The sequence below is a fragment of the Cuculus canorus genome, chromosome 1 (genome assembly GCF_017976375.1).
Source record: "Cuculus canorus isolate bCucCan1 chromosome 1, bCucCan1.pri, whole genome shotgun sequence".
NCBI lineage: Eukaryota > Metazoa > Chordata > Aves > Cuculiformes > Cuculidae > Cuculus > Cuculus canorus.
This window is the reverse complement of record NC_071401.1, coordinates 62,723,906-62,748,196: the sequence shown is the minus strand read 5'-3', so window position 1 is coordinate 62,748,196 and position 24,291 is coordinate 62,723,906. Positions and strand designations below refer to the sequence as shown.

The window sequence follows — 24,291 nt, the reverse complement described above, 5'->3', positions numbered from 1 at the left end:
ACAATAATACACTGCAATTCCTTTGCTCCAAGCGTTTAGAAAGCCACTCCCAAATTATTACTCATATTATTTCCCTAAGATGACTAAGTACCATTGGGAACATCTTCTCAGAGCAAGTCAACTTGCATCATTTGGAGTCTGTTTTATAAATGACAGGGTATAAAACAGAAGGGTTCATTAAACTGGAAAGTTAAAACTAAAGCTAAGACTTACAGTGCGACGGGACAGCCATCTGTTATGGCAGTAATCCAGGGTGCCACCAAGATCTTCTGTTAATTGTGTTTTATCAATGTAACCCTGCAGTTCTGATACTGAGCCCAGCATTATGATCTGCAGCAGCAAAGAAAAAAAGTAAACGCGATAAGTGGAGAGAAATCTTTTGTTGGGGATTCTAAGCTCCATTCTTTAGCCTCTGATGGAGAAAATCCAGTTAAATACAGAAGTAAAAATGGAACTATTTCCTTTGTTATAGAAAGAATAAACTTAACAGTTGCTTCAGCTGAAGATGGCATAAAAGTAAATGACTGCATATAAGCATGAGAACCAGGCATATTAAACAGAATTTTATGGATTATACAACATAAATTACACCATTAGGGTTGGTTTTTTTTTAACTTGATAAACTACACATGTCAATTTTCTAAGAACAACATTCATTTATTGTTCATTTTCCCTTGTTATATTTTGTCTGTAGGAGACAACAATAGTATCGCCATGGATTTGGCATTTAAGGACTGGTTCCCAAAATAAATGAGGATTGGGGTGAAAGTATCTTAACTCAGACTGTCTTTCGCCATGAAATTTACATCTGATAAGTAAAATAACTTGTATATCTTTAGCTCATATAGTTTTGAAGTTTATTTTAAAATATAAATGCTGTACATTCGCAAACAAAATTATGATCAGTGGGCTTACTGGCAAGGTAACAACAGGCATCAGTTGAACATTCACTAGAATTACAGAAACCATAGTATTTGTCCATGAGAAATGCATTTGCCTCAAAATTTACATAGTCATTCAAGAATAAACCATCAAAACTGTCAGAACTGCCTTTAAGTACGGCTTTTCATTGGGACTTTTTGGTCCTCACTGGCTACAATAAATACTCTTAAGAGATTTCCTATAATAAAGTGAAATCAAAGAATTACTTACAGGTACTTTCATTTTAAACTCATCTTTGTTGAATTTGAAAGCAATGTCCGAGAGAGCTCGATGAAAAAATCCTGTTGGTCGCAGAACGAGGACTAGCTGCAGGTTTCCCGGGAAAGATGCCTGCAAAACAAGTTTAGTCTGTTATTTTCTGTCTCAGCTCCAGAAAATACTTTTGAACAAGGAGAAGCCCTGGTTAAACCACAAAGTAACTGTACCAGAGCCCTCCCATAATGGGGTGACCAATTATAAACCTAGCAAGACTTGCACACAAAGAGCTTCATTTAGAGAGACATTTACTCATCTTTGCAAATAGGAATCTATTCTCCTGGAATCAAATTTTTCAGGACTGGCTCATATCGCTCTTCAGCTAAGATTGCACTCTGGTCAAGGAGGCCAATGACAAGTGGTGGCTTAGTACTTTTTCTACAGCAGCACTTTCATGGTTATCTAATCTTCTCTTTAATAGAAGGTGCCAAGAGAAATCTCTATTATTATCTGAACATCCAACGTCATGTTTCTAGTTTGTGTCTATACTACCTTGACAGTTACATACACAAACTATTGCCACTGAGACCAAATTTTTCAGGCAGTAGCATAGAAATAAACTTTAATTTTGTAGACAAAAATAAAAATCAAACAATCATTCTCAGCTCATTTTCTCATCATCTTCCAACTAGTAGTCTGATGGGTTTTTCCCAGTTCTACAACAGAGAGAGGGAAAATGGAAGTAAAGGAAAGCCAAGAAATAACATTAAATTACTAAAAGCAACCTCTGCTGTGACAGAGGTTTGCATAGTTGGCATTTAGCCATTCTTGAAATCATGCAAGTCATCTCCCCTATTCAGCATTTCCACTGTAGGGGGGCAATGAAGCTAAAGAGATGATTGTTATAATGACTAAGTATGCAATTTTCTTCATTATACTGTTGGAAATTATGTCACATTTCTAGCACATTGAATTAATATTAATAAAAAATAATAAAAGCCAAACAAAATCTAAACACTGACTGCAGGAGCTGTTAGGCTATGCTCTGTTTCCACGCCTAGTGAAATTGTTAGTATTTAAAAGGTTGGAGAGCGGCTTAATACTCATTTTAAGATTTCTAAGAGTTCCAGGTATTTAGCATTGGAGATTATTAACATTTTAAAGGAGAAAAGTAGCTAAAAACTTCTGGAAAATTTCATGGATTTATTGTAGTTCTCCAGATATTCAGTGTACAACTGAAATCTCCAACGGATTGAGGAACCTTAAAAGTCTTGAGCCTCACAATCTGCTTCCACTTCAGCAATGGCCAAATGTTTTAGAAAGCACAGTGGTTCGGTCTTAAAGAGTCTGGATTTTCAAGATACAACTGGACAGCTGGCTGAAGGCTGGACCAGATGATGTTACAAGGTCTCTTTCAACCCGAGTTGTTCTACGATTCTATGATATCTAGACTATTACTGGAGAAAACAGTAGTAGCCAAACGCAATGAAATAGTCAATTTTTCTAAATTGTGTATTAGCTTTTATGAGAAACATATTAATTGCATGACTAAATTAAGTAAGGTCTCTCATTAATGTTCAAAGAAAACAGACAATACACATTAAAATTATTCTCCATTTCAGTGCATCTACCCCAAATGATTCTGTTTAAATCCCTACAGCCTTGTACCAACTAAATTAATCCCATTCAAGACTTGCCAGAAGTTTTGTCTCTCTCAGCAAAAGTTCAAATTCTAGATTACTCTAACCTTGTCTACAATCTATAACACTGTTCTTTTCTCCACTAGTCTCTCTTATGATTTCCACTTAATTTTCTTTTTCAAAAAGATGAGTCCTAATGATGCCTCCTCTGCTTGTCATGGCTGAGTCAAAATTGCAAACCAACCTTTGTGAAACAATAAAAACAACAAAAAGTGAGGATTGCTACAGCAAACAATGTCAGACCCATGCCAGCTATTCTAGTTTATCTGAGCTTATACCTTCACTGTCCAAACATTACTATTTTCCTGACTTTTTTTCCCTAAAGCCCTGGTGATCTTCAGAGACTATGATATGGTGTGAGAGACACTCCTTAGAGAATTTTGAACTTCATCAGCCAGTCACCTTCACCCTGAACACAAGAACAACAGCAGCAAAAATATCTCGGTTCCTGTCCAGCAGCATATTTGTTTCAAGCCATTGTGTACTAAGCAGGCAGAGGAAACAATGACTTCTCAGTAAAGCTGCGCCAAGTGCTAAGCAAAAAAAAAAAAACCATATTCATTATGTTTAGTAGTGTCATAAAATAAAGTGCCTTTCAGGACAGTTTTAGTGAAATCACTGAACACCACTTAAGCCTGAAGAAGGGCCTTTCTTTGTTCTATTTCATATTAACTGCTCCCCCATTGTCTTGCCTTAAATATTGCACTTTCACCCATTTAATGCTTATGCAAGAGAGACCAGAGGAAAAAAAAACGCTGTCATATTCCTGGTATCCTTTATGAAAATTAGAGTAGTCTCTATCCTACTCTAGCCCAAACCATATCACTTCATCTCACTTACACCAGCAGTGATACTAGTTTGATAATTCATGACAGTCTTGGGATTAGTTTTCTACCTGCTTATCTCTTTCACCTCCCCATCCAACCAGGCAAGCGCCAATTCCAAAGGTACAGAAAAAGATGTAAGTGTGCATGCAGTTACTAGTTTTGAAATAAATCTGACCAAACATTATACACAGCATAGCCCTTAAATCAAAGCTTTCTGATATATGGAGATGTCTGCTACCATACGAGCCTGGAAAGAACCTTCACTGGCTGGACAAAACAGGAGCTACCTTAAATACTGTGGGAAAACAACTAATAAATACACAGGAGCAGGGTGTGCCTGCTTGCTTTCAGGCTTCTGCTTCTCAGGGATGGAGAGCTTTCACTGCATGCTCCAGGCTTCTGGAAAGTAGGAACTTACAGAGATTGAACCCAACTGGATTTTGGGCAAAATGTAAAATTAATTTAGTTGCATATAGTCTTAATTATCACTTTCCTTCACATAATATAAGCGACAGAAAAGCGCCAAGACTGACTCTGAAGTTAAGGAGGTAACGTGGGAAGGTAAGGAGATGCAGGCCATCTCACCAGCGAAGACGACACAATGCTGAATGGTTAGTAAGGAACCACAAAAACTGAACAGGAAACCACATCTGCCTAATGCTCAGGAAGGGATGGTGGCAGCTTATTTATGGGGAAGGAAGCACAGCATTTCTTTCTCTGAAGACAGGTACTGAGGTTCTTCGTACCTTTGGTTTCTGCTGTATAATGGGATCTTGTTCTTTTGGTGCCAGTGGGTAGCTATTTACGCCACTCGAGAATTTTACCTGTACCAGTCAGGCAGAGCAGCAATCCCAAGCACTCCTGCCTGACAGCAATTGTAAACAACACAAATGTGCTATAGGCTATTCGGCAGATGGCATTTTCAAAGGAGGAATAAGTCTCCTCATTAAATTGAATACTTTAGAATAGTCAATATATAGGATCAAGATAGGATGCAGTGTTGCCAGGCTGCTGCTTCCTGGAAGAGGCAGCACGGAAGCAGAGCAGTGGCTGGGGTCTATAACCAGGAGCCAGTCACTACAGCTTTCAGCAGTGATTAGCAAAAGGTGAGCTGTTGGAAAAGAAAACCAACACCTTGGAGTTTTTATATCTCAGGTTTCCTTCTAATGCTGATTTAGTATACAAAGGAATTATACAGCTAGATATGTATACTTTTTTAGACAGAGATGCACTTAAAGTTACAATCTGCTGTTCAATCCCACAGAGCGATTCACCCATCTGCCCCAGTGCTCAGAAGTCTTTTATACTCCTACACAGCAAAGGAAAGTTGTTCTGATAAACAGTGAACTTCCATCCTCTTTTCTTCAGCTTCCCAGGTAAACAGCCAGCTTTCAGAAATACCTGAACCACGTGAGCCATCAAAGAACTAACGCTTGACTTGCGTTTAGTAGCTCTGTTTTAAAATACTTGGAATAAGACTATTTTTCATTTTATGAAGAGCTGCCATATACTCGCATTACCAAACTCTGTGTTGGTGTTTTCCCTTCTGCACTTACTAGTATGCTGTAAGCCACAAGGTACTTATTTCCAAAATACCTCTGTATATGAAGGAGCTAATAAGTACTTTTTTTTTTTTTTTTCGCAAGCCTGTTTATTCCAGGCTAGAATGAAGTCTCTTACACAGGCTTCTTGTCAAGGAAGAATCTTGAACTGAATCAATTCATAAAAGGAGCAGTTTGAAATCCAGTTTTAAAAACATTAAGCTGCTTTGCCTTACATCCGAGTTCAATGCTTGAGATGTTATGATCATGGTTTCAGAGTTTAATTTATTTACTTCTCTTTTTTTTGTGTATTAAAAAACACGTAATAAAAAAGAAAAATGGCTGAATTTTATAGGACAACTGTGAAAATGCTTGCATGCATAATATTCTCAAAATACACAAAGCATTAAGACAAAACCGCACAGCACCTCAAAATAACCTTTTTAGTTTATCATTTACTGGAATCATTCATAACAATAGTTACAAAATTAATACAAATACTGTTCCAGCTTCATCATACTGTCAAGTTTTTGGTCTTGTTTTGAATCCAATAAAAAACGAGAAACACGACTAAGAGGTGAAAGAAGAACATTTTTTCAATCCTAAACCATTCAAATTGTTAAGTGTCATTACAGTATTCGGGACAGGATGCAAAGAACTAACTAGAAACTGGACTAGCGGGAAATACCTATCCAGAACATAAAATAGTCCCTTTCATGACTATGGAGCATCCATTACTAAACACATCTTGCCTCCATCAACAACTCACTAGGAAGCTCAACCTCTCTCTACAAGCAAGGCCAAAGAACTCAAGTTTGCATTACTGTAATTCACTGTTTTTCACCTTGGATGTAAAACCAATGATAAGACTCCAAATGGCACAAAAATGGGACTGCCTGACTCCTCCAAGTTTTAGGCTGGTATTAGCACTTCTGTCTCTCCATTGGCTTTTGGTCTTCTCCTGCCAGTTAAAGGTCTTAGCCCTAATCTTCAAAGCAATACACGTGTTAAACCTCTGTTACAGTGAAGATTGCATTTTGACGTACGAAGATTGAAAAGAAACAGTGCCCTGGACAATGCAGTCTGAAACAGAAGGCACAAACCCCACATGAAAAGCATCCTTTAGTCAAAGATGGCAAATCAGGAAGTAAAATTCCCTGGGAATTGTCACAAATCTTGTCACGTTTAGAAATGGCTGCAAACTTTTGTAAACAAAGCTTTCTCACTACCACCTGAGTGACCTCCCTACCAACTACTTCTTCCAGAGCAGCTGCCCACACATATTATTCCCTAAGCACCAAGTTTAAGGAAGCTTATTTTCTCTGGACTTTCACTATGAGGCTGATGGATAGCCACGAGTTAAAATTTTCATGACGTTGAGTGCAGTTGAGTCCAAACATATGCCGTACCTGACTGCACTAGACCAATAACTTCAACTTCAAGGTAGCTAAATTAGGGGGAAAATAAATTAACAATATTATTTGCATTGCCTCTTAAGCTAGAGTCTGCAGTCATGCACTGGCTAAGGACAACCTCCTGGGCCACCTGCCCATTGCAACTTTGTGAAGTAGGGTATAACAATAGCAAAGCCTGCATGACTGGGCATCTGCTTGCCAGAATCTCTCTGTCGCATCCCAGGAAGAGGGGCCATCTTTCAGCCCAGTGCTTCTAAACTTTGGTTTCAGTTCTGCTGTCACTGCACGTAGTTCAGCAGCAGTCATTTTGGGTCAACGGTGCAGCCACTGCCTTTCCACTATGTCTGCAAAAATAGGCTTACCTCATCTTCACAAACTTGACTCTCAATAGCAAAAGTATCAGCCTGAAATACAGACTCAGCTTGTCATTGCTCTTTTTCTGTCCTAGGAAAGAAAGTGATCTCCAACAACATAAAAGAAAAAATGAAGCCTAGACATTTTTCATAACATAGAAAGATTTTCCACATTAATTTCAATTTGAAACAAAAATTCATTCTTCATTAGTTTTGTTTCAAAACATACTTCCAACATCCACTAGTACAAACCAAACACTTGTGTGTGAAGAGACTTTGAAAAAAACCAAAATTTTTAAGAAAATACATGCTGGTATGAATTTCTGGTTAGCAGCTTCTCAGTGCTTATAAATATATTTCCTACAGTTGCCAGGATACTAGTGATGGGCAAACGCTCCAGGCAGGATATTCCTGCTGGGAAGTGCTCCAGCCACAGCACCCTGTGTTGGCATCTCTGATTTCACAAACTGAAAGGGTCAACCTCCTTGGGGTGATTAGAGAAAAACTGGGAAAGATGTCAGGGAAGACACTGCAGGAACTACTACAAATAAGTCAGACAGAGCTTTCTTCTCAAGTAACGCGAGACTAATTTACTCACACACAACAATAAGCTTTAGCATTTAAACTGTTAGAGTTACCAGGCTTTCAGACACAAGGTTCAATCTGGACAGCCCAAATGACACTCAGATGATTCATCAACATCAAAAGACAATTCTGACTGTTAAGAAAACCAAACAAGTAGAAGCTAAGCTTCCGGTTACCCTTGAGCCAGTAGAAAATGTCTTTGCCCATCAACAGGACCCAGAGAAATCCTCAAGGCTTTGGTGCAAGATAAGTGTTATGTATACCTGGGTTTGTTTTTTTAAAGAACAGTTAGAAGAAACACATTTAGAGTCACTTATGGCAAATATTATAGTAACAAATGGTGAACAACAGCAAACAATGATTTTTCACTGTATCTTTTTTTTTGCAATGGGAAGATAGAATTTCCAAGGGATGACACAACTACTGGTGAAGGTCAAGAGGAAGACCATCACACGCATCCACAGATGTGTTATAAAGCCAACACTGAGCCAGTTCAACAAAAGAAACAAGAGTTAAAAAGAATCACATCTCAAGCAGATTAGACTTCAGCTTGGAAGTTTTCCGTTTTAAATAAAGCTCACAGAAGAACGAGAAAAGAAGAAGAAAAAAAGAAAAATAAACCCCTTTGCAACAACACTGCAACTTGCAGTGCTCCCTGCACTTAACCCCTTCTCAAGGCAAAGCCCTTGGACACCAACACCACCACTACAATAATGTATCCCTTACCATGGGGAATAGATACTCAGGTTCTGTATATTTTGCAAAATAATGGAGGAACATTACCATAAATGTTAAAGTTATGGCTATAAGCAACACATCTGTAGCTGCCCCCACTCCCTACCACCTCAATGCAAAAAAAAAAGGACTGGCATCTGTGGAATACTTTTCTGTTTAAGGACAGAGAACACAACATTCAATTTTGAAAGATACTGACAAACTTTCTTTAATCACCTTAAACTGTGCTGCTTTTGGTTTCCACTACTGGAATCTGCTCAATTCTGCATCTCAAAATTTCAAAATGTGCTGCTAAAGCAAAATTTGCTAATATCTTGGTATATTTTCAATATTTTAACATCCCTAAACATACTAACTGCGGAAAAAGTTGTATTGCCTGATTATTATATCATTATGATTTCATTCTCCAGAAGTCATATAGTGGGAATAATGCATTACCTTTAAATAAACAGCTTTTTAGTTTACAATAAACAGTGCTTCAGTTAAAATGGGGCTACACAAAAATGACATTTACTGTTCTGATCTGACTTTTATGTCACACAGCTAAAAATTTTTAGCCACGAAAAATTAAAGAAAAGATGCTTAGAGCTGTTTTTCAGCACTTTATGAGTATCAAGACTAACAATTCAAGCAAGGATAACATGGCAAAAAGCAAAAAAACCAGTCTGCTAAGCACATGATAAATATGAAACTGTCTTTTCTCACTTATATTAAAAAAAAAAAGCTAAAAAGCCTCTAACAAACAATTAACATTTTTAAAAGATGAAAGCTAAAAAGGAGACTGCAAGTAACAGCATGTGCTGTTGATTGATCATAGTAGGTAAGATTTTCTTGCTTAGGGATAACCCTTGCTTTTATCCAAAAAGCACAAGATCAGCTTTTATATCTGAATTCCTTTCACAAGTGGTAAACCTAAATCCGGATCCTCATCTACAACTCTTCCTAAAATGGAAGCTTACTCGAATAGTGAAAGGTGGAACCAGACTGCTATGAGATGCACAGGCTGCTCATGCAAATAATAGTTCCCATCTGGGAAAGCTACACACCACGTTTGCTTGAGCACATGCACTGTCAAAATGCCTTCTCAGGCTGATGCCCTGAGCTGCAAACCACATTAAAAGCACGTCATTAGACACATGATGCTTGGTCCCAGTCAGCTGGGATATGAAAGAATTACTGAATACTTTTTGTGTCATATCAGCTAACATTTCATTGAAGAAATAAGAGGAATGGTCAACATGGAAAAATCTTTCTAAGGAGTTAACGTAAAATAGTACTTACTGCTATCCGTAGTATGGAAGCTTTCACAGAAGTCCATTTGTCCTGTCTGCGATCTATGACAAGAATAAATCCAATTCCGGCATCTTGTAAACTAAGTTTGGAGAAGAAAAGAAGAGAAGGAGAAAGTTTACGTAAAAATACAAATGAAACTCCTCTTGTTCTCTCACCAAAAAATCACTTAAAACATTGGTTTAAAAAATGTAGCTTAACCTTTCTGTGCAGAACCTTCTTTGAGATGTTTAGATGAAGATATACTACACCACAAAGATGCAGCAGTCACAAATATGTTCCACAGAGCTTCAGACCATATTCAAATAATGAATTATTCTTTCTCATGAAAGGTAGTTTGTATCTTTTGTTTACAGAGATTATTTCAGAGGACAATAGAATCCTTTGATTCTCCATTGTTTTGGTGCTGATATAATTCTTCCTTCATGCCGTTTTCAATATAATTCCAGGATCAAAACAAAGTTATTTTCCTTTTGCACTTGCTTTTACCCTTCTGTTTGAATTGCCTTCTTCTTCACTGGTATTCAAAACTTTATAAAAAGACAGATCCTTCTCACCAGTCCACGATATTGCTCTGTACGTCTGAAATTCTCATAAGCCTCCAGGTTGCAAACTTGTTCCCAGGTGCATTTTTATATTCACCGAAACAAAAAATCCCTTTGGCATTTAAACACTCCAAATCACAGACAAGAAAAATGAGATCAGATGCACTTCTCCAGAATGGAAACATCTGTGAGAGAGATCCCGCTCAAATCCTTGCATATGGGTGACCTTTCTTTTTTTGCTTGTGCTCAGCTGCATGTGCTACCCGAGTCCCAATCAAGGGATCTGCTCCTGTTTTGTAATTCTCCATCTAAGCCAATTGTGCAATGCCAGCAGCAGCCTTTGCCAGCCAATCACAATCAAAATGGAAACGACAGGCAAATATAATACAAGGCAGACAGGGTCAGATTTGTTATTTTCTCACATATTTGGTCATTTTTTAATATATGTGCTGTATTTTCAGCCCATTTAATAAATGACTGCAAGGTTTGCTCTCTGCACTGTGACACGTTTAGAAACACTGCACATCTATTTGTTATCGTCACACCTTACAAGACAACATAAAACTCAACAGAATCTCTTATTCAAGAGTGCTGAATCATATTGAAATACCAGCTTTGCTTTATAGGATTATGTTAGTAGCACAATAATAAGAGAATGTCAAGGAGAACGAACACAGATACTCAGATATATCATCTTAAACTACTCTTCAAAACTACAAATTTAAATATGACTCACAGTCTATTGCCTGTCTTTTGCAAACTGTGATATCTCTCAAATTTCACAGACTAGATATATAGGGGGAAATATGAATGAACATAAAAAAATGCAAAGGAACATTTGTTTTCTTTCAAAAGAAGCTATTATTTTAACACAGGAAAATATTAGAAATTATTCCTCACCGCCCACATTCAGAGCATGTTACTTAAATCTTGCCTCTGGGTTAGGATAACACTGATAAACAACATCTGAGTACTTGCCTTGTAAGCCTGAATAACCATTGCAGACAAACGGCTTTCTATTAGCAAGATGCTTCCCACTACAGTAAATTTCCATAATTTATTAAAGCTTCCCCTCTTCTTTCTCTTTCTTTATTTGAAGGGCAAGAGGAGGAGAGATCCAGATTGATTTTAGCATCCTATTCCCCATTTAAAGTTCCCACCATTTTAGCCATTAAGCAAAATAAAACGCTAATAGCAACCACATTCCACAATAATCAGGTAGCAAACCAAAATCCTTGGGTCACACAACCCACTGTGGGTGGATTGTATTCAAATGGGTGCTACTGTGTGTCCCATAACAGTCCATGTGGGTTTTGAAGAGTTTCAGGACTCTGACAGAGCTATTTTCTCTGCTTAGTAGAAGCCCACAGGAGTCCTGAAATTTCTGCATATTTCTTCAGTGGAAACATAATCTCAAATCCAACAGAGTCCCTAAACACACCATCTGTATCATATTTTAAGATGCTATTGAAATTTCTGTGTAACAAGAATAAAAATAAAGCTTCTGATAGAGCATCAATCAGATTTCTTCCCAGGAACACAAGGAAAGACAGGCTTAGCTAGGATCCCAGAAAAGATCTATAGGTCAGCTCCATACAGTTAATCACAGGTTTTTTAATTTAGGTTGGAAAAGACCTTTTAGATCATCAAGTCCAATCATAAACTTAAGACCTGGCAATAAGCAGAGCTTAATATCATTCTCCTAGAAAAAAAAAGACAAGGATGACTTAAGTAGAAGTGTTGACAACAGAAAGTGCACATCTAAGATATCCCAACTTATGTCTTTACCCAGCCTCCATTTTCCACTGGATCAAAGTGAGGGATCAAATAAGTCAGGCGGCTGCATGATTCAAAATGCTGCTCCCTTTCAGGCTCAGACACAAAAGCCAGAGTTCCCCACAGCTGGCTAGAAGAGACCCAGTGGCAGTCTTGAGCACCTGACTTCAAACCGTTAACAATCCATTAATTTGGACTGTTTACAAAAAAAAATTAAACACTTTGTTCCGAGCTGATCATGGTGGGAAAAATATTTTTCATCTTGACAGCACTGTTTTGTTGCAAAGGGCAGGCTATCGAGTCTTGGAACCATCCCCAGCAAGTTGTAGGCAGGAAGCAACAAACCAAACCAAGACATTGTGTACAACAAAGTTGAGAACATTATGAAGACAACAAAGTCACGTATTCAAGAAAAGTAAATATTGGAAACAAGCCTGCTTGCCAGTGTACTTTTGCTCTCCTGACCCCTCTTTGCTGCCACACACGCCTGCATACGTAGTTACAAGACAGTTTATAAGAACCCACTCTCTTGGGGCATAGGATGAGTGGTGCTTTGGTAACAAGCAGGTACTCAGTTGTCCCTTGGCTCCTAATTTAATTGCAAATGCCAGCTGTCCCTCTTTCCTCTCAGCCATATTTATTACATTCTATCCAAATACTGATTTTCCTTCCCTTCCTCTCCTGCATTTCCTTGAGAGTAAAGCATTTGGGCTCCTGCTCTGTACCTCAGCTGAAGCATGCTCTGACGGACACAGCCTGCGGTGCTCATCAAGCTTTACCCATTGCCTTGCTCCAGTTGCACTGGGCTTTTCACACTTATCAATCTTCAATAAACTTGTCACCACCACTCACATCTGTCTCTCTCCCATTCATCTATTCAATCATTCTCATTCCTTGCTGCCTTGTCCCAACAACAGCTCAAAGTTTTGGAGCTTTTTTTCTTTTCCTGAATATCGCAGTCCCCTCATCCTCCAATCCAAGACTTCTTTAACCTATGTTCCCCTCAATCTTTCAATACCTTCCCTCAGGCAGGCACTTCTCTTGGCTGTGGCCCTGCCTGTTGAGTTAGGCACCTTGCCTGCACTGCCTGCTCTCATCCCTGAATAGGACCCAGCAACAGGGCAGCTCATTCTGCAAACACGGAGAAGGTCCTGCTCAGCCCCAGGATGAAGCAAACTCAAGTAGCTACTGAGCTTCTGTGACCTGGGGTATAGGCAGATACTTTTCAAGGTGACACGAAGGACATCATTCTTCTAAGTGTCAAGTCTGAGTCCCTGACCAAAGGATGGAGACACTTGAGCTTCTCAAACAAAAGGCTGATGCAATGTTTGAAAAGCACAGTGCATTTATTCCCTGGCTCCTTGGGAATAACTCAGGTATTTTGGCTGAACTTTAAACCAAAAACTCAGATGAGACATCACGAATGGAAGGAAAGTTTGGCAGAGTTGTAAATGATTGGAAACTAACCCTTACAGTGAGAAACAGCAGACAACCATAGCAGAAGCACTCGCCTATTAGGGTTTCTTGACGTTTCCCTTACAACCTCCATTTTCTTTAATACATTAACTTGTATCCTGTGTACTTTGTGAAATATAATTTATATAAGCTTGTAATTCAAATTTAGTATTTCCTTCCTTTGTTTCCCTCCTAACACAAAAAGAATATATCACGAGATAAGCTCTGTTCTTCTGTTTATTCACCAGCACAAAGAACAGAACATTTTTAGAAAGGCAGAGAAACCATCCCTGCTCTGCAGGAAATATGTCTGGCAAACTCACAAAGAACAGGTCAGAAAGGTAGCAAGCAGGAGAAGTGGAACAAGGAGGACGGATAATGGCAAAAAAACGCAGGGAAAAAAGGAGGATAGACTTTCCGCTCTGTCCCCTCCCTCCACCTTGGGGAGCTAGCGTAACACCGTTCGGAGATGTCGGGAGAGTGAAGTTGGAGTACCTGCCTAACAAGCACTGACTTCTCTGCATAGAGTGTAGACCAGGAACTGAATTCCCCACTCAGTGACTCCTCAGCTTTGGATTATGGGGACATCTTTCTTATTTGCAAAACTTATGAGCTCATACACCTGGGGGAAAGGGTGGGAAAGTTTACAGTACACAGGACTGCAGAAAGAAACTTCCCTCTGGGGTATGTGGAAGCAATTACATAGTCATCATCTGAAAGATCCTTGCATTTCTCCAAGGCATGGGCGGTGACAACTGCTACAGAAATAAGTTCCTAGTGCTTCTACAATGCTGTGTGAAAACTGCTTGCACACATTGCTCTCTGCTACGAACAAAACAAAGCGGATCTTCAGGTTCATCACAGCGACACAATAATATCAAGCTTTTGAATGCTTGAAATTCTAGGCAGCATTTTATGAAACTGTACTTATTTAACCTAAAAGTGAATTTCAGTCTTAAAGCCTTATTATTAAACAACTGGCTTACATTATACTCAGGATTGTTCCCTACGTGGACTATCTCTGCCTATATATACAAACAGGCTAGAAATTCTTGCTGTCAATATCTGAACAGCTATTTTGGATAGTAGAATGTCAGTAATATTCAGTCAAGAATTACTGCATTAAGCAGAGCACTAGAGCAATGCAACATCTGCAGCAACCGGCGTTATAAGCAGCTGAAGCTGTCTTACCCTTTGTAGCTCATTACTGACCATCAACATGCATCAGTGACAGGCACACACTGCTTGAAGAGATGCAGGGTCTCAGGCTGCTCCCGAATTCTGGGTTTTTTGGCATGCAACATGCAGGCTCATGTAGGAGGGACTGTGGGACTGCCCCATCTGCTGTTGGCCGTACTACTGTACCGCAAAAGGGCAAAAACACACACAGCAATAGATCACAGAAAAGGTATTGCCCATGCTGTCCATACAGCAGTTACATTTATGGCTGGGCATGTCACAACGGTTGTGTAGCTCAACTCTTCAATAAATAAATAAATTTCTTGCAGGCAGAATTGCGTTCAGTGCAGAAGAAAAGGACAAGTTTCACCTCCAACAGGTTCACCATACAAAAAGAGACAGTTCAGTAGCTGGAGCACAGGGTTAATGAATACTTTAAGCACCAAGTGTTCTCATTGTGTCCCCAGTGATAAAAACACTTCCCACAGCTATCACATTTTGAACTCGGAAGTCATCCTGTAATCAGTCACCAGCAAACAAGCTAGGGTAATCAAGAACAGCATTCTCTGCTACTTTGCTTAGGAACAGGCTACTGGAAAACAGCCACTAAGGAGATATTGTTTCCAAAGAGAAACTTTGCATCTTACATTTTCAAAAGCATTTCAACTGATTGAACTTGAGCCCCATCAAAGACCACTTCTCTGTCTCTCCTGCCACTTCTAGGAATAATTTCTTGGAGGACAAGGAGGAGACAAGAACTCTTTCTTAATCATAAGTGTTTCTTTCACACATTAAAAAAAGCCAAAACCACAAATGTCTTGGCAATGTATGAAAGCAGAGAAGAGCCATCTCCTTAGTGGACTTTGTGTGCTCTAGAAGACAGCCAGATTATATAGTGAAGAATATGGTATTAATAAAAATACCGTGTTCCAGTACAGCAATTATGAAACAAAATAATTCAGCTAAGTCCTCTGTTAACATTGCACATTAGCAGTTTTATGCTAATTTCCCAGCAAGAAAGGTGGGAATAATTCACCTGGCATAGCCTTGCCCCACATCACCTCTCCTTCTGTCCCTTATGTAGGATAACTAAGACTTCTATTTGATGACTAGGTAAGTCCTAGAGAATGCAGTTTTTCCTAGAACATAAAAATTTAATGGTTTATGAATTTGGGAAAAAAAAAAAAAAGTCAAAGTTCAACTATAACACTAAACAAAATTTAGTACCTAGGCCCTAAACAGTAATTAGACCTACAGCAGTTTCATTTTCTTAGAACTCTTGATTGCTCATTATGATAAAGACTACTTTGTTTCAAAACTGGTTTATTTATCCACTTAATTCCAAAACAAATCCACCAGCTGGGTATTGTAAAAAAGAAACAAACAAACAAAAATATTTGACATGTTCCTCCTGTTTTAGAAGCTGTCCTACTTATTACTTTAAAAGTATTTTTGTACTTGATTGATCTTTTAAGTGCTGTGATCTTATGACAGCTTATCTTTCACTATCCAAAGTGTGACTAAGATTAAGGACTTCTTAGCACTGGAAATCACAGTCTCTTAGGAGAAGAAAGCGAACTTGTGCTTTCTTGAGCAAATGATGGAAATAACAGGATACATCACACTCCTCAAAGCTCCAATTTGAAAGCTTCAGGTATTGTAGGCTTTTACAGCTCATCATATCCAGCCTCACTGTAGAAGTTGCCAGATTAAATCAATTTAGAGACAGCAGGAACTGAAAAAGAACTATGAAACAAACCTTATCTGAGCCTTACATTGGACAATGACTTTCAATTGCTAAGCAAGCCTGTATGTTTAAATGCAGTATCTAAATCAAATGCTGCTCTGCAATGCTGCTGCTTTTTCAGATCTTGCTTATGTGTTTTCTGGAAACCTGCACTAAAATCACTATTTAAAGGCATTCAGCTGGAGAATAGTCTGGAAAAGTCAAAAATAGTATAATATTTTATAACGCAAATGCTATAGAATAGTTAGGATTGTAAGAGACCTTAAAGATCATCTAGTTCCAACCCCCCTGCCATGGGGAGGGACACATCCCACTGGATCAGGCTGCCCAAGGCCCCATCCAACCTGGCCTTGAACACCTCCAGGGATGGGGCATCCACAGCTTCCCTTGGCAACCTGTGCTAGTGTCTCACCACTGTCATGGTGAAGAAATTCACAGAATCACAAGGTTGGAAAGGATCCACTGGATCATCTAGTCTAACCATTCCTAACACTCCCTAAACCATGTCCCTCAGCACTTCATCCACCCGTTCCTTAAACACCTCCAGGGAAGGCGACTCGACCACCTCCCTGGGCAGTTCCAGTACCCAATGACTCTTTCTGTGAAGAATTTTTTTCTGATATCCAACCTGAACCTCCCCTGGTGAAGCTTCAGGCCATTCCCTCTTGTCCTGTCCCCTGTCACTTGGGAGAAGAGGCCAGCTCCCTCCTCTCCACTCCTCCTTACATCAAGCCTAAATCTGTCTCTCTCCAGTTCATACCCATTCCCCCTCGCCCTATTACTACAAGCCTTTGCAAACAGTCCCTCTCCAGCTTTCCTGTAGCCTCTTCAGGTACTGGAAGGTAACTATAAGATCTCCTCAGAGCCTTCTCCAGGCAGAACAACCCCAGCTCTCTCAGCCTGTCCTCATAGAGAAGGTGCTCCAGCCCTCCGAGGAGGGCTCTCTCAGCCTGTCCTCATAGGGAAGGTGCTCAAGCCCTCACCTTTGTAGCCCTCCTCTAAACCCGTTCCAACAGTTCCATATCCTTCTTACGTTGAGGATTCCAGAACTGGACACAGTACTCCAGATGAGGTCTCACAAGAGAGGAATAGAGGGACAGAATCGCCTCCCTCGACCTGCTGGCCACGCTTCTTTTGATGCAGCCCAGGGCACGGTTGGCCTTCTGGGCTGCGAGCGCACATTGCTGTCTCATGTTGAGCTTCTCATCGACCAGCACCCCCAATCCTTTTCTGCAGGGCTGCTCTTAATCACATCATCTCCCATCGTGTACTGAAATAGGGGATTGCCCCGACCCAGGTGCAGGACCTTGCACTTGGCCTTGTTGAACCTCATGAGGTTCTCAGAGGCCCACTTCACCAGCCTGTCCAGGTCCCTTCAGATGACATCCTGCCTTTCTGGTGTGCCAACCACTCAGCTTGGTGTCATCTGTAGACTTGCTGCAGGTGCACTCAATCTTGCTGTCAATATCATTGATGAAGACATTAAACAGCACCAGTCCCAGTACCGTCCCCTGCGGGACACCACTTATCATGGATGTCCATCTATAAATGATATTCCAAATTTGCAATGTAAGTGTACAAATCAGGAAGTGACTATACACATAAGACAAGTTGGAAGCGTTCTGAAATCTGGACAGTAATATCCTCCCACTAACTACACTTGCTCTAAATTAGCAAACTTGAAAATCATATTTTCTCTTTTTACGACAGAAAGTTTGAGGTTGGAATTGGTGTTGAAATATCAGTGGCAAACAATCTGCCAAGGAAATAAATGGAATGAAACTCTATTCCCAAAAGATGGTTGCACATACAATTGCATGATCACATCATGACGTTTAATTGGTTAGACACAAAACAGCAGTTTGGTTCCAAAACATGCCACATCTATGTATAACTAACTGAGGTCAAAGACTATTGCAGAATTCCGAGCACAGACCTGATCCTAACAAGGGTAACATTTAGGAACATAACAACACTCAGATGAAGCTCTGTGGCTACCTAGCAGATTTCCTGAGCCCCTAAAGCAAACTGTTATGACATTTTGGCTGATTCAAACTGTGGGCCTGACAGCTCAATTTAGAGTCCCACATGAATCATTTTCAGTTGAGGTGTGTAACCATTCTATCAGATATCAGTTCTTATTCCATTAACATCTATGGGGGGGGGGAAAGGAAAGGCACATGGCATACAGGACAAAAATGGAAACACAACAATTAAAGAACTCTGCATAATTTTAGATAGAATTAGTAATGCAGTTTTGTCTTCAATTTTTGTAATCTATAGGTCTTCAGCTGAAAACACTGAAGAAATCAGCTAGTTCAGGAAGTGCAGTTGGGAAATCATGTCCATTTCTTCTGATCTCCTTGGAAAACCATCTATAAAGCACAGACCCAGGGAACAGGCTCAGCCTCAAGCGTCCTGGGGTGCTGAATTTAGAGCTGGAGACGGTGCTTAGTGGTGTGGAAATCACTGTACTGCATTTTTATCTCTCCATATCCAAATCTCTGGAATCGGGGACAAAACACACCATCTACTCATTACTGCATTTAAATAGTAAGCACCTGTACTGTGCTTCAAAAAAAGGCTATTGATCTACAAGAATTTGTTATATTTATCAGGCCTTTGCATAGTCAGCTCTCGGAACTTTTACTGCAGAAGAGAAAAAACTACCCAACTCAAACCAAGGCTGACCATTGTCCAGGAAGAATTATAGGAAAGAGAAAGAATTCCAGCAAAAGCAATTAAAAATGAGACAGTTGAAGTGCTGCTATACAAGTGCAGCCTCTAGTGGTTTGTCCAAAATCACTGACTGCCAAGTAAAAATCATGATATTTAAGTCTCCTGGCAAAACCAGGTGCATTTCACCCAACACAGCTGATGATGTGATACTCCACAGCAGGAACATAACCTGTAAGCAAGGAGGCACCATTTCCCATCAATTCTTATGTATAAAAATCTGATTTTGAAAATAAAACCTGCTACCTCCACAAAAAAACCCCGAGAAATCCTCACCTAAATCACTAAGAATACAATGATGTGCGCGCTCTTCTACCACCTTTTTCATTCTACACTGGAATTCAAGGGATTTTAAACACACATTTGAAACATGGCATCTGATTTCTCTTTACTTTGGTTTTGATAGTTACTGCCTTCCTTTCAGAGAAACAGATGAAGCTGCATAGGAAATGAAGAAAATCCAAGCATCTATGTTAGAGCTGAACCTGTTAAAGTTTCACCATTAGACAAGGTTTAGATAAGACATTTGATGTGTATCCCCCCCCACTGTCTACTTTTTTCTACCACTGATGAAAATCTTAACTCTTCCCTTTCCTATTATGTGTACCTTTGGTCTCAGCTGTTATTAGTTCATGCCCTAGGTATATCTGAAAATACTTAATACTGTATTTTAATTTTCTTCAGATTGGGAATTGTCAGATACCCAAAATTGTATTTTAGAATCTCACAGCAACTGGGCAAAGAAGAATTCGGATGCATGTTAGATTGTGAGGCAGCATAAATAAAAACTATGATAGGCAAGTGGTTATAATTTGTTCAAGAGGCAGAAGGGATGTGCAGAATCATGCAGCCCAGAAGAGTGACACCGGAAATGGTTTTTGAAACTTTATAAATATAGGCAAGATAATTACACATGAAGTTGTGTCAATGACACAAGATATTGAAAGATGTTGACATTCTTTCTGCTCCAAAAAGCTTATCCTGTTCGGAGGAAGCCGAGGGAATGTAGCCAGCATTAAAAATAAGAACTAAAGTGTCCAGGCATCATCTGCCTGGGCCTGGACATCTGTTCGTACCACATGATTTCCTTTCCATGGTACCCGTCAGCCTTTTTTAATGCTAACAGAGCAAGCTTTACACCACAGACTAAAATCAGAACTGTTTTGATGCATTTCTGCAGGTAACAGAAATAATCATCAAAATACAAAGTTATTACTTAACAGATCTTCTTTTCATTGTGTGAATTTTTCCTTTATTTTAAAGAAGAGTTTTGTTTTTCTGAGGAAAATTGAGTATGATTTCTTCAGGTCATGCAGAGCTGCTTTGGGAGGGACTGTTTGAAGAAAGAAAACAACCTTGAGGACACATCTAGACTAAACTACAGATGGCTGAAGTAGGCCATGTTATTCTTGAGGGATACTAAGGACAAAAAAAAAGTCAATAAAGGCAAAAAGCTCTACATTGGTTAAGTTTAAGTAAATAGGAGCAACAGAAAACCTATGCAAATGTCGCTTTAGAACTATCAAGTCAGACTCCATAAAAGCATTTTTATATCTATTCAGAACTATGATATTGGAATTACAGCTGCTTCCAGTACATTTCAACAACCATTAATGCACTGCACAAAGTATCAGTACAGCCTTATCTCGAATGCTGCATGTTGTGTTTTAGTAAGGTGAGTTTCTATTTAAATAGGGTGTTAAATAGTTTGAACTAAAGTCCGGACTAATTGAAGTTCCTACATGAGGTCCAGCATTTTAGTAATTATCTTTCAAAATTTTACAGTGCTCAATTTACCTTGTCTCCTTAGCAGATTAATTTTTCCACTCGACAGTGTGTATCATCCATACAGAGCCTATATACTACTCAGATTCTCTAAGCCCCGAAGGTGTGAGATTTACAGACTAGAAAGGCTTTGCTTATACAGGGCTGAGCTTAAAAATAAGCTAAAGACATTCAAAAGCTGGGCATTAAACAAGTGTAAATTGTTCCAAACACAAACCCAGAAAAAATCATACTTTGTAAGTAAGATGTTGAGCTTTTACTTAATCTTGACAAACTACATATCTGACACAAAAGCTTCAAACTACCACTTAACTTGAAGATGCAATGCTCTTACTTCAAACACAAACTTTTACATCTCCTTTCTGCTTACAGGGACATATGGCATTTACAACTGTTTGGCAGCTGTGCTCTGAGAAAGGAAGGGCACACACAGCATGACAGATCTTGCTGGAAGTCCTGGGATGTTCTCACTGACAAATTTGAGGGCCTGCCAATGTAACAGCAGGGTAGAGGTTCCACATCTTCAGCCTGGATTGTAGCCCAGCAAAGAGGAGAGCACAGAAATGAAGCACAGCTGTCAGACAAACTCTGAAGCTGCAAAGCTGTTGCTCAGCATGTCAGTGCAAACTGTTAGGGCATCTGTTTTTTGGCACTTCTTACCCATTGTGTGGTGATGTCTATCCCTGGCACTCTATAAAACAAAAACGGTTGACTTCTAGCTAGTGGTGGGCCACTTGTTTAGTTTGCAGATAAATAAGGTAACACATGCGGTTTCCCTCCCACAATGGCTCTTTGCAACGTCAGCCTGGACCCTGAGGGCCTTGTCAGCTCAAAACAGTGTTACCCCAACACAGCTGCCCCCCCCTTATAGAGTGCGTCGGTGGATCTATGCCAAAGAGACTGACCAGACCCAGGCTCTGTGCTCGCCTGCACCTCTTGCGCTTCTGGTTCTTCCTGCCAGTTTTCCTGATAAGCCCAGTACTATCCCAAACAATGGGTAACTGGTGTAGTTAACAAGGAAGGGTCTACTCCAAGCTTAGCAAACCCTAACAACTCAGCTTTCAAGGTGTTGGACATAGACACTTTCAGAGGTCATTTTGTTTTGTTGGTTGGACAGGATGGCCCCCTAGTTTCAAACACCTGACGTACCACAAATAACAGGATTTCTTAGAACGCTACACGGTGTTCAAGCATTTGTAAACCATCACAATCTCAAACAAGGGAACGTTCTCCCAGGCAGGAAGCTGACAGGGACAGCTTTCCAAACAGGAAATTGCTGAACACAACAAGCTAACCTGAGATATGCTCCAGATCATGCAGTAGGGCAGAAGAGCATTATAAAGAGAGGCTGCACAAGGCTCTGTCTGAATACAAGTACAAAAAAAAAAAAGCCTGTGTATTGTATTTGATCAGCAGTGTTTGGAGTTAAACTAATCATCAAAATCTGATCTCAATTTTCTAATCTACACTAATTTTATTTCTCTTGAAAGGAACTTTGTATTCAAGACTCAGTGTTCCACACTTGAAATAGTAATTTTCCAATCTATTGTGACCACAAGAATTTTATCTTGACTTCTTTGTTCAAAGAACCTATATAAGCAATGAAGAAAAGCATTAAAATTGTATCCTTTTGTTCTCTTGTACAGCATATTGTTTTCCAATTGCTGTAGAAACTGCTAATTAACCAGAAGCAAAGCCATATGTTGAAAAATCCTGTCTTTTTTTTTTTTTTTTTTTTTAACCACTGCAATTATCTATTGATTCCTTTTGGATCAAGTTCTCACACTACATTTGGTAAATTCATATTCCAAGAATGTGTAGACACTTAATAAAATATGTTTTGAATGACAGCTGTGATGGATAGAAGTAAGTATAAATAACACTTGCCTTCAGGGTACGTCATGAATCTTAGAAGTCTATTAGGATATATACAAAGATGAAAAAATGCTCTCAAAAGAAGAGAATACCCAAAGCCCTCAAAAGACCTAAGGGTATGTTGGGCAGCTATTTTAGAAGCCTGTTGTAAACCTGAATTCTTCCTCCATTCTTTGTATATTTGGGATGTAAAAGACATCCCACAGATGACCCTACCACTTTGCAATAAGAATGGTCAACACTGCGTATGGAGGTTATCAGTTTTTTTACTCAGCTAAGAGCTGAGAGAATCACGGCCTCACTCAATGAAGTATTAGGAGACATTCTTCTCTGCAGAAAGAGAATCTAACTAGCTACGTGGGCATTATTAAATGTCCTCAAAGCATCCAAAATAGATGCAAGACTTGACTTGCTGTCTTTTGCTGAAACCCGGTTGAATTTACAGACCTCACCTCTCACAATTACATACAGATATGACTTTATTCAGCAACTCTTTTAATAAGAGCTATTAATCCCTGTAGATCAATACTTACATGTAAAGCATTTGTACTGATTCGACTTAGTTATTAAAATACTCTTTCCAGAAATCATTGCCTTACATACATTACATACTACCTTGAATCTTCATTTCATCTTGTGCACTATACGTATAAAACAAAAAATCACTTTACCTAAGCAAAATCTTTCTCAGTAAAAGAATCCCCATCTTTTTAATAAAAGTTTATTTTGTGCTTCTATAATAAAAAACTACTAGTGGTTGAAAGAATCTGTTTCAGAAGTATTACACTTACACATTTACAACACATCACATTACCAAACCAGTAGTTATAAAAGGATTAGCTATAATTTTCCATTGTCTATAGGACTCATACTTAATATATCATTTGTCCTGATACGGTAGTGATCTTTAAGTACACATGGTACATGACTGTTGTCACACACCACATCAACAGCCCTGTATTCAATATTTTGAGATTATTACAAACTACACACTAGACATCGTATTTTACCCAGCTGTCTATAGAACAGGAATTTACCACACAATGTTGAAAACACCTACCTGAAAAAGACGGTTCAGCTTTCTGTTTAATGATATACACTTGCACGAGGGTTAACAGATTATCTTAAATTGAAATGAGGTACTCCCTTTCCACTTTCTCCTTTCTCTTAACATACTCATGCATCAGATATTTACATATCTGAGTACACGCTGAGAGCTCTGCTATTTGCACTATTCTCCTCCATGGCCACCTAAATTGATTACATGCAGCCCATAATAATTCCTTTCCTAAATGCAAGGTGCCACATGAGACATTTAACTCTTCACTATTAATTTATGTTCGCTATGAAAAACACAAGAGCAAGTTTATAGAGGAAAAATTTGTGAAATCCTGTGTTGAGATAGTACAGAAGAACGATCCAATAAGAAGGAACAATGTCATGTTTACCTATAAAATCATAGAATCATAAAGTGGCTTGGGTTGGAAGGGACCTTAAAGATCATCTAGTCCAACTCCTCCTGCCATTAGAGGGAATAACAAAGACAGAGGAAAAACAGAAACCTCAACCTTTCAACAAAATCCTAAGCTATCCTTATTACCAAGGCCTCT

The 24,291-nt window shown here is 39.2% G+C and overlaps 1 protein-coding gene across 21 annotated transcripts in view; it reads right to left on the bottom strand.

Moving 5' to 3' along the window:
• Positions 1-24,291, bottom strand: part of MCF2L (MCF.2 cell line derived transforming sequence like) — a 166,216-nt gene that overhangs the window by 29,865 nt on the left and 112,060 nt on the right. For 18 of the 21 annotated variants that reach the window (XR_008449076.1, XR_008449077.1, XM_054061996.1 and 15 more), the window contains 3 exons: positions 9,575-9,665; positions 1,153-1,272; positions 214-330 (listed from right to left, as the gene is read on the bottom strand). Coding sequence is in view for 19 of the 21 variants with exons in the window: in XM_054061996.1 (XP_053917971.1) it covers positions 214-330; positions 1,153-1,272; positions 9,575-9,665 (328 nt within the window). In the remaining 2 variants the exon portion in view is untranslated. Of the gene's footprint in view, positions 1-213; positions 331-1,152; positions 1,273-9,574; positions 9,666-9,784; positions 10,417-11,916; positions 12,056-24,291 lie in introns of those variants that run through there. The other 3 variants (XM_054062136.1, XM_054062112.1, XM_054062153.1) reach the window with 3 other exon arrangements.